Here is an 11,465-nt window from a genome sequence, read left to right as displayed (position 1 = left end):
TACACAAATACATTGGTTCAAGCATAATCATCATTAGTGGGTACTAATGACTAGTTTAAGTACAATAATGACATTAGAAATTAATTGTAGGAGAATGATATTCTTTTATAGTTGAGGAAAGTCTCCAACTTTTATCTGCAGTCGATGTGGGACTCTATGAACTTTATTCTGACGTTAACATGTGTCGTACTGTGATTGACCTCCCGGTTGGAGGGAAACTCTTGTGCTTCAGCAGGGTTGCCTCAGCATGAACCCCTCAGTGGATCATTGAAGATATAAAGTTGATCGGTGCTTAGTAGTTTCGGGATTGGTCAAGTATGGTACAAACACAAATCAAATCAAGTAAGGACTTTGTTTACTCATTTCACTAAAATTATCAAGAATTGAATTAATTAACTATTAAGTTATTATTGGATAAGAATGTATATGGACATCCTAATATTTTTAACAAATTAAAATATTTTCAACAAATAAAAAAAGAATCGTGAATATATTCATTATACTAATCTAATAAGAACACTATAATATATTCCATTTTCATTTTGTCCGTGTAATTATATTAGTTTTGCTTTTATTGCAATTGTTTTTGCAGTTCTGTTTTTTTTTCATAGTTTTTGCAATTATGTTGAGATACATGTCTTGTGTACTTTGAAATGTTTTATGATAAATTCTGTTATTTAATTATAATAAAACAAACATATAATAAATATTTTCTTAAAGATAAAATGATAGCAGTTTTGTTATAATATTAAAAGCTAATACAAACATCAATGAGAGCATTCTGAATAAAATCCAAGAAGTCCTCAATCTAAAGAGACGATAATAATAGTTAACATAGAGAATTTTGGAATTAAAAGTTAAAACGGTCCATATATTTATCAATTTTTTGTACAATATTTATCATTGAGTAAACTATAAAAAAAGTTTTAAACACTTTCTCTTTCATATTAACAGAACATTCCCTTTTTCTTCGCTCTTCCAGAACCAGTAGTAAACTTGCGTAGTGCTTACGCTAAGGAATTCTATCCAATGTTTTTTACTTTTAAGGAAAAACATACAATGAAAATAATATATATAGTTCAATGAACAAGAAAAAATAAATAAATAACTATAAAAAAATTACCATAATTGAGGAACATTTACTTGGTAATTATGAATCGAATTTCATGCGCCCTAACGAGATTAAATTTTAATTGTGAATCAATGTCACAAAATTAACTTTAATTTTAATTTGAGACCGTGCGTGCCACGTAATAATGCTATTATTTGAACACGTGCGCCTGAACATGTCGACATTCACACCCCCTTCCCCAACTCTCTCTCTCTCTCTCTCTCTCCCCCTCACCCTCCTCCTCCTCTCCTCCACCGACCCGTTGTTTCTTCTCCAATTCCAAATTTTCTCAATTTTCTGTGTGGTTCTCGGGAATCTTCAGTCAGACAAGAAAAGGTTCGCCCCGTTAAATAAGTAGCTCTTGTAAGATACCCAGTTCCCATCCTCTCTCTCTCTCTCTCTCTCTCTCTCTCTCTCTCTCTCTATATATATATATATACACACACACACACATATATCTATTGTTAATTTTATTTTTCATCGACATTCTCAAAGAACAATTTTTTTTTCTCTTTCTTTGTATATGATTTTCTGGGTAGGTCTTAGATCTTCAAAAGATTGCAGCTTGCTTTTAATTGTTAGACTTCAGAAGCACTTATGACATTGATTCACAAAATCTCAGTATTGGTTTCATGACAACATTCCAATTTTTATTGAATTATTTGATAGGGGGAGTTGAATTACAATAATGCCTCAACTGGGTGTGTCTAATAATTGGTTAAGTTTGAAATGCCATTTTGCTCGAAGTTTTTATTTTATGCTGTGGAGATAACAGTTGCATTGCATTTTTTTATCAAATTGTGATGATCCAATTATAACTTTTAATCCTGTTGTGCACCTTAAGATTTCCCATGAGTGTGATATTTCAATTTTTTTTTTGCTTTTTCGATTGTATGGCATGTTTGTTGTTGTTATCAATTGTTAAGTATGCTTGCATAAACAAACTTTCAGATGATAAATATGTTAGCTTCGCAATGTAGTTTATTGAATTGCGGGGAGCCCGGCTTTTGGCATTTTGGTTAGGGTGAGTGATGAATTGTAAACATTCGTGTTAAACTTGGGAACTGACTCTCCAAGTTGAACTTGTCATTGTGACAGTAGCTTGTTATGGTTATCCTCCAACTTTAGGGGAGGCAAAGTCCATTTTAAGGAGAGGCCGTAGTTTGTATTTGGTGGCGAAGCATAGTCAACGCATTTACATTCTGCAATCTGATGTCATTGGCGTATGAGCTAATTTGGTATTAGTACATGTAACAAAAAGCTTTACCTGTCAGATTGAAGATGGTTCGGTGACCCTTAAGTTGCAGTTATGGAAATCTAAGCTATAAATCATTTTTTTTCTTTTTTCTACTTTGTTTGTACGGTTGATTGATTCTGTGGAACTAATGAACGGAGAAACTGGGTTAGTTTTAGTTCAGGTGGCTTTCTTTCTGCTGCATCATCCAATGGGTATAAAAGTCTCTAACAAAACGCACTACTACACATATAGGCTGGTATGGCTGATACTGCAACATAGGTCCGTTTCTTTGATGGTCATGGTTTGTGAAGAACGATCCCCCGTTTAAGCAGACTTATAACTTGTTTCGGTTGTATCACTGATTTTGCTTATGCAATCCACAGATATGTGTTTACCTTGAGTTTGGACATCGATTAAATCTGAGTTTTTGTTACTTCTACTTCTGCTTCACCATTTATTTTTGCGAATCTTGTTGATTTCCGGAAGGTCAGTGTACCTTGTTTGTTGTAAATTAGACTGTTTTAGTTTCACCATATGGTTTTAACATATTTAATTTCTTTGAAATTTGTTTCCTTCAAAAGTTGATCACTTCGGTACGTTTGTGACAGGTTTGGGATTTTCATTTTAATAAGCTAAGATGTCTTCACCAAGCAAGCGGAGAGAGATGGATGTCATGAAGTTGTAAGTTGTTTGTTACTTAATACCTCCAACCTTTGCAATGTGGGTCTTATGTTTCATAAGATTGGATTTCTCCTTTTGGTTTACTGAGTGGGATGCAGTCGTTTAGGTAGAAGTATGTATAATCAGGTTGCTAACTTCATCTCTGGCATGAAATAAAGCTTTGGAACACTATTTCTAATGCTTTTGTTTTCCATTCTTTTCTCAATGATATTCAGGATGATGAGTGACTATAATGTGGAGACAATAAACGATGGGCTGAATGAATTCAATGTGGAATTCCATGGTCCGAAAGAAAGTAATGTCCGACACTCCTGCTTATACTTCATTGCATAAAATTTTCTACATGTTTATGTGTGGGCATGGTGGCACACTTTAACTGAATTTGGTTTAAGAACCTGTGCAATCACTCAACTTTGGAAAGTTTTTCATCTTTGTTTGCCTTGTTGTAACTTTATTACAGTTTGCTCTTAGATCGGAACTGCATCTTGCTTCTTTTATTTCCACTAGGCTTTTATCAGCCGAGGCTCTTACAGTGTGATGATATGATTGCAGGCCTTTATGAAGGAGGGGTTTGGAAAATCCGTGTTGAGCTTCCGGATGCTTATCCATATAAATCTCCTTCTATTGGCTTCATGAACAAGATTTTCCACCCTAATGTTGATGAGCTGTGAGTGTTCTTCAGTTTTAAAATCAAATTCACCTCACGAATAATCCAGTTTAGTTACCTCTATGAACTTTTAAATTCTAACTGCTGCTAGTGGTACGCTGGCAGATGGGTCAAACAAAGGCCGAATTTATTTAGAAATTTAGAATGCTGTAATACTGCTGTGATTATCAAATGCTTTGAATAAGTCTCTGGTTTTGAAAACTATGAGTTATTTTTTTCAGTAAGGAGCAGGACTTTGAGTAATTGTTTATTGGTTATTAATCTGGTTTGTACTCTCTGTTTTGTTTTTCTTGTGTGATTGCAGATCTGGTTCTGTCTGCTTAGATGTAATTAACCAATCATGGAGTCCAATGTTTGGTAATTATCGTCCCGTTTTACTAATTATTCTGACTCTCTTTTTTTCAATACACTGCTGAAATATTAGTTTTGTGTCATTATACTCTCTTCTATGAGTCAGTGATGTTTGGCGGTTATATTCTGTTTCACTTTTATTTTTCCTTCTTCATTTGGTTTTTCTTGGATTTCTCACATATAAGGTCATGTTTCTTCTTGATGCAGACCTTTTAAATGTTTTTGAAGTTTTCCTTCCACAACTGTTGCTTTATCCAAATCCTTCAGATCCACTCAACGGTGATGCAGCGTCATTGATGATGAAGGACCGAAAACTCTACGATCAGAAGGTCAAAGGTAAAACTTCATTTGCAATTAATATGCCTTTCTTTCAGTAAATATGCTTAAACTAACAATGCCTAAATTTTTGAGACTTCACCGCAAACTCTCACAAATAACTTAGGTAAATTAGGAGATGGACCTTCCAAACATGAGCATATGTGTGCAAGAGCTCTTGCTTGTAATTAGATAGTTCCATACTCTTCCTACTTTTTCTTGGTTCCCTTGACTGTGTCTCTAGTTGGAATTCCAATACCATCTCATAGCTGTGAGTGTGACTTCAGCAAGGTGGTCCATGGACCATGGCTACTCGAATTACTAGTCTATCTCTGGCCCCTTATTCAATGCTTTCGGCTAACACTTGCATACAAGATTCCACTTAATTTTCATAGTAAGTTAGTTCCTTCAGCTTCGAAGATGTTATACAGGGAGTATTCTTAGAGCACAGAAGCTATTCTTCCTTGGTTGCTCACAGAGCATAAGCTAGCGAGAAAATCTTCTTTACATTCGCGGGATTTTTTATCATGTAAAGTATTCAGTTTACAAATTTCCATTGTGATATGTGGACACAGAGTACTGCGAGCGATATGCAAAGAAGGAGCACATTACCAATACAACACCAGACGAGGAGAGCGATGATGAGAACATTAGTGATGAGGAAAGCAATTCAAGCGACGATGATATTGCTGGACATGCAGACCCATAGTGAACTGCAGGTGCAGGGGGAAACTTTACCTTTGATTAAAAACCTGCTTATAGTTATAGCAGCAGCATTGTAATCCCCCATTACACGCTTACGATTTGAATTAAGTTTACTACCAATATTTGTATGACTAGATTCGAAAAGATTGCGTTTTCTTGTAAAAATTATGAATTGTGTCAAATAATCTACTTCTGTCGTTGGTTACTGAACTGTTTTAATGTTATGAAGAGTCTGAGTCACATAGGATGATGAACATGTAGAAATGATCAAGACACAAATATTTTATGTGTTCTTTCAAATTCTATGAGATGTATATAGAATTGTTTGGGTAGACGGTCTTTTATCCTTCAAATTGGTCAATTTTCTTAATCAAGACAAACAATAGCATACCAAGCGTTATGTTCTAAAAATCGGCCTAGGTGCTAGGTGATGAAGGCTCAATGCAATTTAGGCCAAAAAGTAGGGGAAGATCTGGTAAGAGCTAGGTGGACTAGGCGGCCTAGGCGATGGTTAGGCAGTTCATGGTTTGAGGTTTCATTATTTTTTAATTTAAAAGAACCCATATCATTTATCTCGCTGTTTTGTGTTTTCTCTTCATTCTGTCTCTGCACAAACGCGTTCACTCCCCCCCCCCCTCCAAAAAAAAAAAGATGTTGTGATGATGCCAATGTCACGATGGCTTAAGATCAATACATAGTTACTTCGGGGACAAGTTAAGTGGTATAAAACGTTTTCTATAGACTGGAGCTTCTGTGTTTGGATTTTCACTCGAGATTTTGTGTTCAGATCCAGATTCAACTCGAGGTTCTGTGTTTGGATCCATGCTCAAACATTGCGTGTATAAAAAAAGAAACGAAAGTCTGCAACTTGACCCGATGATTACTCTACTTTTGTGTTTGTACAACGTGCAACACAATAAGGGAGAGCATGATACCTTTATGTGCCATTTGCCATGCTCATCCATGGTTGACTTGTCTTCAACTTAACCCAGTCAGTCACAATCTTATACCTATTTTTAAGTAATTATAAAACAACATTAAAACTAATTGAAAGTTACACCCTTGGCACTTGGTACTTACCATTGTCTAGTTCGGAAATTAAGGAACTAATCCGATTTGGAGGGTCTCTACAAGTCACTATAGTAAACAGTACTTGATTAACACATGGCATTACTAGGACCATCGAACCACCATTAATCCCCAAAAAGATAATACTCGGCTCCTTACATTTACGAAGTCGTTCACAGACAAATAACAGTTTGATCCGTGCATAAACTTTTAATTGAGCGTTTTTCATAAGAGGGGTATGCATGTGTTCAAAATGTACTGTGATTTGCAGGTAAGTAGGAATAACCGTGTTCTTTTCTAGAAGACTGTTGAAAAAGACATGCCATCGAAAAATTTGACCATTTAAAAATGCCGGCAAATATTTCTTTTTAAAATTGTTAGAGACTTTAGTGCCATTTGTTATGAGCCCTACATACACCCAGAGAATGTTTCAAACTCTGTGTCAGTGTTCATCCAATCGGCAGCAAGTGATTCCATCAACCAACTCCAACATTTCCATTTGTTCCTTTCTTCTAGTTTCTCCAATTCCAATCACTGAATCCCACTTCATAAGGAAGAAATACCAAGCCACAGAGCCATTTCCCACACCAAAAAAAATCTAATTTGTACATAGAAAACACGAAAAATGGATCGAATTCCCATTCGGGTGTTTGCCATTTTGATCCTTCTCGTAATCTTTCCAGTGGCATATCCAGAAGATCAAGAGTGGATTCAGATCAAACAAGCGTTGGTGCAGTTCATGGACAAACTCTCACCGGTCAATGCAGTGCCCACGAACGGAAATTGGGGTTGGAACATGAGCTCAGACCCCTGCAGAGATAAGTGGGAAGGTGTGACATGTGACGGAAAGAATTCTGTCAAGAAAATAGTCCTCGAAACCTCAAATTTAGCGGGAGTTCTTGATGCAAACTCTCTTTGCACGGTGAAGTCTGTTGGTGTTGTGAGTCTGAAGAATAACAAGATCACTGGACAGCTCACAGAAGAGATTGAGAACTGCAGAGATTTGACTCACTTGTATATAAGTGGGAACCAGTTTTCGGGTGATCTTCCTGCCTCTCTTTCGCGGTTGAATAATCTGAAAAGGGTTGACATCTCTAACAACAACTTCAACGGTGAGCTTCCTGATTTCTCAAAGATTTCTGGCTTGATAACTTTTCTTGCTCAGAACAATCAGCTTGATGGGAAAATCCCTGATTTTGATTTCTTCAACCTCAAGGAATTCAATGTCTCCAACAACAACTTCAGCGGCCCTATCCCCGATGTCAAAGGCCTATTACAAAATGATAGTTTTTTCGGTAATCCTCAGCTGTGTGGAAAGCCACTGCAAAATGCCTGCCCTCCTGCACCACAAACTTCCATAATGCCAAAGAAATCGAGAAAGTCCTGGTTCGAAAAGCTTTTGCTCTTATCAGGATATATAATTCTTGGCCTGGTTGTTGTTTGCTTCTTTCTCTATAAACTTGTCAGCAAAAAGAAGATCAGAGAAGATGAAGAAAAGGGCAGAAATAAAAAGATTGCGGCGAATGATGCTGCTAGCACTGTGCCTAGCACTACTATTTCTTCTAGTGTGAAGGATGGTAGTGGTCAAAAAACGTCCGAGTACTCGTTATCATCTGTTGAAAACGGAATGGCTCCACCGCTCGTGGTTCTCACTAGTCCATTGTTGAGGGGGTTGAGTTTTGAGGAGTTGCTCCGAGCTCCTGCTGAATTGCTTGGCAGAGGGAAGAATGGAAGCCTCTACAAAGTCATGCTTGATGGAGGGGTTAACTTAGTTGTGAAGAGGATCAGGAACTGTGGGATTTCGAGCGAAAAATTCAAGACTCGGATGACACAAATCGATCAGGTTAAGTGTCGAAATGTCTTGCCAGCTGTTGCATTCTATTGTTCCAGACAGGAGAAGCTCTTGGTTTATGAGTATCAGCCTGATGGCAATCTCTTTAACCTTCTTCATGGTAGGTTACGCTCGATTTGATCAATTTTTGCTACTTATATATATCTCAAATCATAAAGCTTGGGGACGTGAGATTTCCTAAACATAACTGGTTATTCGTACTAGCCTCTCCATACGTTCTGACGCGCTTGTGAAAAGGCTTTTCTTACCGCGAGTATTTTGTTTACGATCAATAAAGTAATTTTAATCGAATTGCTCATGGGTTTTTGGTATCACAGGATCTTCAAACGGACAAATATTTGACTGGGGAAGCAGACTAAGTGTTGCAGACATCATTGCTGAGTCATTGGCATTCATGCACCAAGAGCTACATGAACATGGCATTGCTCATGGCAACCTAAAGTCCATGAACATTTTGTTCAACATGTCCATGGAGCCCTGCATCAGCGAATACGGCATAATGGAAGTCGAAAATCAAGACGGGTCACTCCTTTCGCCAAACAACGGGATTGAAAGTCCGAATGCAGGCCATGCAGATAGCACGTTCAAGGGTGATGTCTATGAATTTGGTGTGATACTTCTCGAGATTCTGACCGGGAAGCTGGTGCAGCAAAACGGGTTGGATTTGCCAGGGTGGGTGCACTCGGTGGTTAAAGAGGAGTGGACTGTCGAAGTTTTCGACAAGGCCTTGATCCAAGAGGGTGCAAGTGAAGAAAGGATGGTGAGCTTGTTGCAGGTAGCATTGCAGTGCATAAATTCAACTCCAAATGATAGGCCAAGTATGAGTCGAGTTTCGGCGATGATTAAGTCGATCAAAGAGGAGGAGGAGAGATCTATATCCTCCGATCCATGAAAAGTGAAACATTTCAGCAGTTGCAGCTCACTTGTTGGAGGAATTTGGTATAAAAAATGTTTGTTTTTGGGTAAACCTATGATGTTATTGTCCTTGTCACTTGTTCATATGAGTTATGTTACATGAAAATAATACTTGGGAAAAGGGGATTTGTGGCAATAAAAAGACCGTGTAATAATAATATGTATGCATTCATTATTTTTCGTTTTCCTTATCAACAGGAGATAAGAAGTCGACTTAGAGTTTTTTTCAAAGCTAAGAAGAGAAGTATCACTAGATTAAGATTTAGTTGATCTAGGTCGAATTATTTGGTTGAAAATTTCTCACCAAAATTCTCAGAGACTGATGAAACCAACCCACAACGGACACAATCTTTTCTTCACAAACAATCATTTTGATCATTCCGTGAAAAATCTCCGTTAAATTGAGGGTATTTTTGTTAAATCAACCCCTCCACTTGAAGTAGTGGTTTCTTTAATTTAACATAGATTTTTTTTTAAAGAGAACCAAAATGATCGATGGTAGATAATCTCAATGACTACTTCTATCGATTTTAAATTTCAAAGACCAAAGTGAGAAGTTATGACAATCTCATATACTATTTTGGCTAAAAAGCTGAACATAAATTGGATCACAAGATAGAGGCACAAGATAAATTATTTTGAGTATTATGTTGAACACTATATGCATTCGTCTTAATTAACATGAGGAGAAGTAGACTGACTCCATAGACCAAAAGGTAAGACAAAATGGACTGATTCAATATCCACAGGGTGTCCAAAATGTCTGAATATGTGTTATATAATGTAGAACCCTCTAGCTTATATAACTGTTTAGATTATATAAAAAAATGTGAGTGTCACATCATTAACATAATCCGCAACAAAATTTATTGGCAGAAGAAAATATGTTTTATACCTGATTGTATACAATTATGTGTTTATTTTTCTCATCATATTGTGATGTAGAAATTAATAAGCGGTCACATTCGACCAGGTAAACTCAAGAATCTCTCCTTTGACCGGCTTGCCAGTTGGTTACCGACTAACATCAGACAAAGTTTGTCAAACAAATAGAGGTAGCATTACAAAAACATGATTAGTCATAATCACATGTGTTTAGTGGATACAATCATGGATATGATTAGGTGGTAATACGTGCCAGGAAAAGCAAACGTAACCCTACCATTTGATTTTGTCCAACCTTTGAGACTTCAATTGGGTTGTGCTATTTACACATTTATTTTTATTTTTTACGTGTTTTTTTTATTAATTTATGTTTTTTTATTTTCTTCAATTCATCGATCTGATGGCTGGAATAAAAATAGGTGTGTGGATATCACCATTCTTTCTGTTTTGCCACCATATCATAGCCATGAAAAAGCTAGAATAGTGCTACTCACACACTCGTTTTTACCTCTTACACACCTATTTTAATTTCTGTTTTGCCGCCATATCTGACGGCAAAAAATTAAAAGAACGTGTGAAAAGTAAAAATACATGTGTGAACAACACTACTAAAAAAGCTAATATAGTAAGATAAAAGATTTGCATTGGTACATGACTTTTTACCTACAAAGAAGAAGACTTTACCCACTGTTTTTTACTTACCCACTTCATAATTACTGCGGTAGATCATTCAGATTTTCAGTCTAGAAGTGGTTGATAGTGTGTTTTCAAGCCAGGATTGATGAAAAAGAAGTCACACTGAGCACTTTGGACAATCAAAACTGGGTGGTTGGGGGACCTTCTCAGCTTTTCAAGTTTACGTGACATATAGGTCCAGATCACCATACATATGAGGGAGACAAGTATAATGCTTTCTTAGGTTTGTCTGGTATGGTGTCCTACAATTTTAGTTTAGCCAAACATGTGAAATTGATGTACGATAGAGTCACGCAGTGGAGGTTAGAACAGTTTAGCGAAAGCGAAAACACATAAAATTTAGAGTGAAGTGAAAATTGAAGATAACTGAAATCACTCCAGAAGACTTGCACTCGTTCTTTGCTTCACACCAGTAATTGAAATTTGGAATCACTCCAAATAAACTTCGACCACAGAAAATAACTCAAACTTTTTATTCACAAACTCATATGTCCTCGTCAAAGGGGATCCCTTCATCAGTTCAACAATTTTGAAGAAAAACTCAGCCGTCACATGTCATCTAACGAGAGAATTTTTTTTTTTCCTCATGCAAGTATTGCGTTATGCAAAACTGCTAAGCTACTAGGAGAAAATCTTGGGCGGGCGACCCATTCTCGTCTTTGTGCGATCTCACAAGAAAGAGTGATTGTGACATGAATGTCGTGGTCAGGCTTCTCCATCTAAGAATTTATTGGCTGCTAGCCTTATCGTTGTAGGCCTGTAGAGTGTCAATTTTTCTTGAGTACTTACAAACACTCATTGCCGATACATATTTTGCCAGTGAAACTAATCTAACGACTTAAACTGAGATTTCCTTTTAGATACTACTGACACTCGGCACCAAAACATATTTGACGATTAGCCTTGATCCAACGACCTAAACTTAAACCAAATCCAAGGGTAAAATATTGTAAAAACTCAAGAAAAAATTGTAAGTTTTGAA

The 11,465-nt window shown here is 36.7% G+C and overlaps 2 protein-coding genes across 4 annotated transcripts; both read left to right on the top strand.

Annotated features, from left to right (window-relative positions):
• Positions 1–1,300: 1,300 nt before the first annotated feature.
• On the top strand, positions 1,301–5,272 carry LOC126600796 (ubiquitin-conjugating enzyme E2-23 kDa-like). Of its 3 annotated transcripts, XM_050267454.1 has the most exons (8): positions 1,301–1,474; positions 2,732–2,834; positions 2,957–3,029; positions 3,245–3,324; positions 3,582–3,696; positions 4,001–4,053; positions 4,255–4,383; positions 4,938–5,272. In XM_050267454.1, exons 3-8 carry the CDS (start codon positions 2,986–2,988, stop codon positions 5,069–5,071), a joined length of 555 nt encoding a protein of 184 aa, XP_050123411.1. In that variant the 5' UTR covers positions 1,301–1,474; positions 2,732–2,834; positions 2,957–2,985; the 3' UTR covers positions 5,072–5,272. The 3 variants fall into 3 exon arrangements, with proteins under 3 accessions (XP_050123411.1, XP_050123410.1, XP_050123409.1); XM_050267453.1 differs by lacking the exon at positions 2,732–2,834 and having other exon boundaries at positions 1,301–1,447; XM_050267452.1 differs by lacking the exon at positions 2,732–2,834.
• Positions 5,273–6,561: 1,289 nt separating this feature from the next.
• On the top strand, positions 6,562–9,071 carry LOC126600793 (probable inactive receptor kinase At2g26730). The gene is made up of 2 exons (XM_050267449.1): positions 6,562–8,087; positions 8,305–9,071. Exons 1-2 carry the CDS (start codon positions 6,761–6,763, stop codon positions 8,877–8,879), a joined length of 1,902 nt encoding a protein of 633 aa, XP_050123406.1. The 5' UTR covers positions 6,562–6,760; the 3' UTR covers positions 8,880–9,071.
• Positions 9,072–11,465: the final 2,394 nt, after the last annotated feature.

The sequence above is a fragment of the Malus sylvestris genome, chromosome 14 (assembly GCF_916048215.2).
Source record: "Malus sylvestris chromosome 14, drMalSylv7.2, whole genome shotgun sequence".
NCBI lineage: Eukaryota > Viridiplantae > Streptophyta > Magnoliopsida > Rosales > Rosaceae > Malus > Malus sylvestris.
Note: the sequence above shows the minus strand (reverse complement) of the source record. Positions and strands in the feature narration are given on the sequence as shown.

Excerpts from the sequence above, each read along its gene's own strand:
- LOC126600796 (XM_050267453.1), top strand. The coding sequence starts at position 2,986 with ATGTCTTCACCAAGCAAGCGGAGAGAGATGGATGTCATGAAGTT. Across the intron at positions 3,030-3,244 it reads GAGATGGATGTCATGAAGTT|GATGATGAGTGACTATAATG; the intron begins GTAAGTTGTTTG and ends AATGATATTCAG. Across the intron at positions 4,384-4,937 it reads CTACGATCAGAAGGTCAAAG|AGTACTGCGAGCGATATGCA; the intron begins GTAAAACTTCAT and ends ATGTGGACACAG.
- LOC126600793 (XM_050267449.1), top strand. The coding sequence starts at position 6,761 with ATGGATCGAATTCCCATTCGGGTGTTTGCCATTTTGATCCTTCTCGTA. Across the intron at positions 8,088-8,304 it reads TCTCTTTAACCTTCTTCATG|GATCTTCAAACGGACAAATA; the intron begins GTAGGTTACGCT and ends TTGGTATCACAG.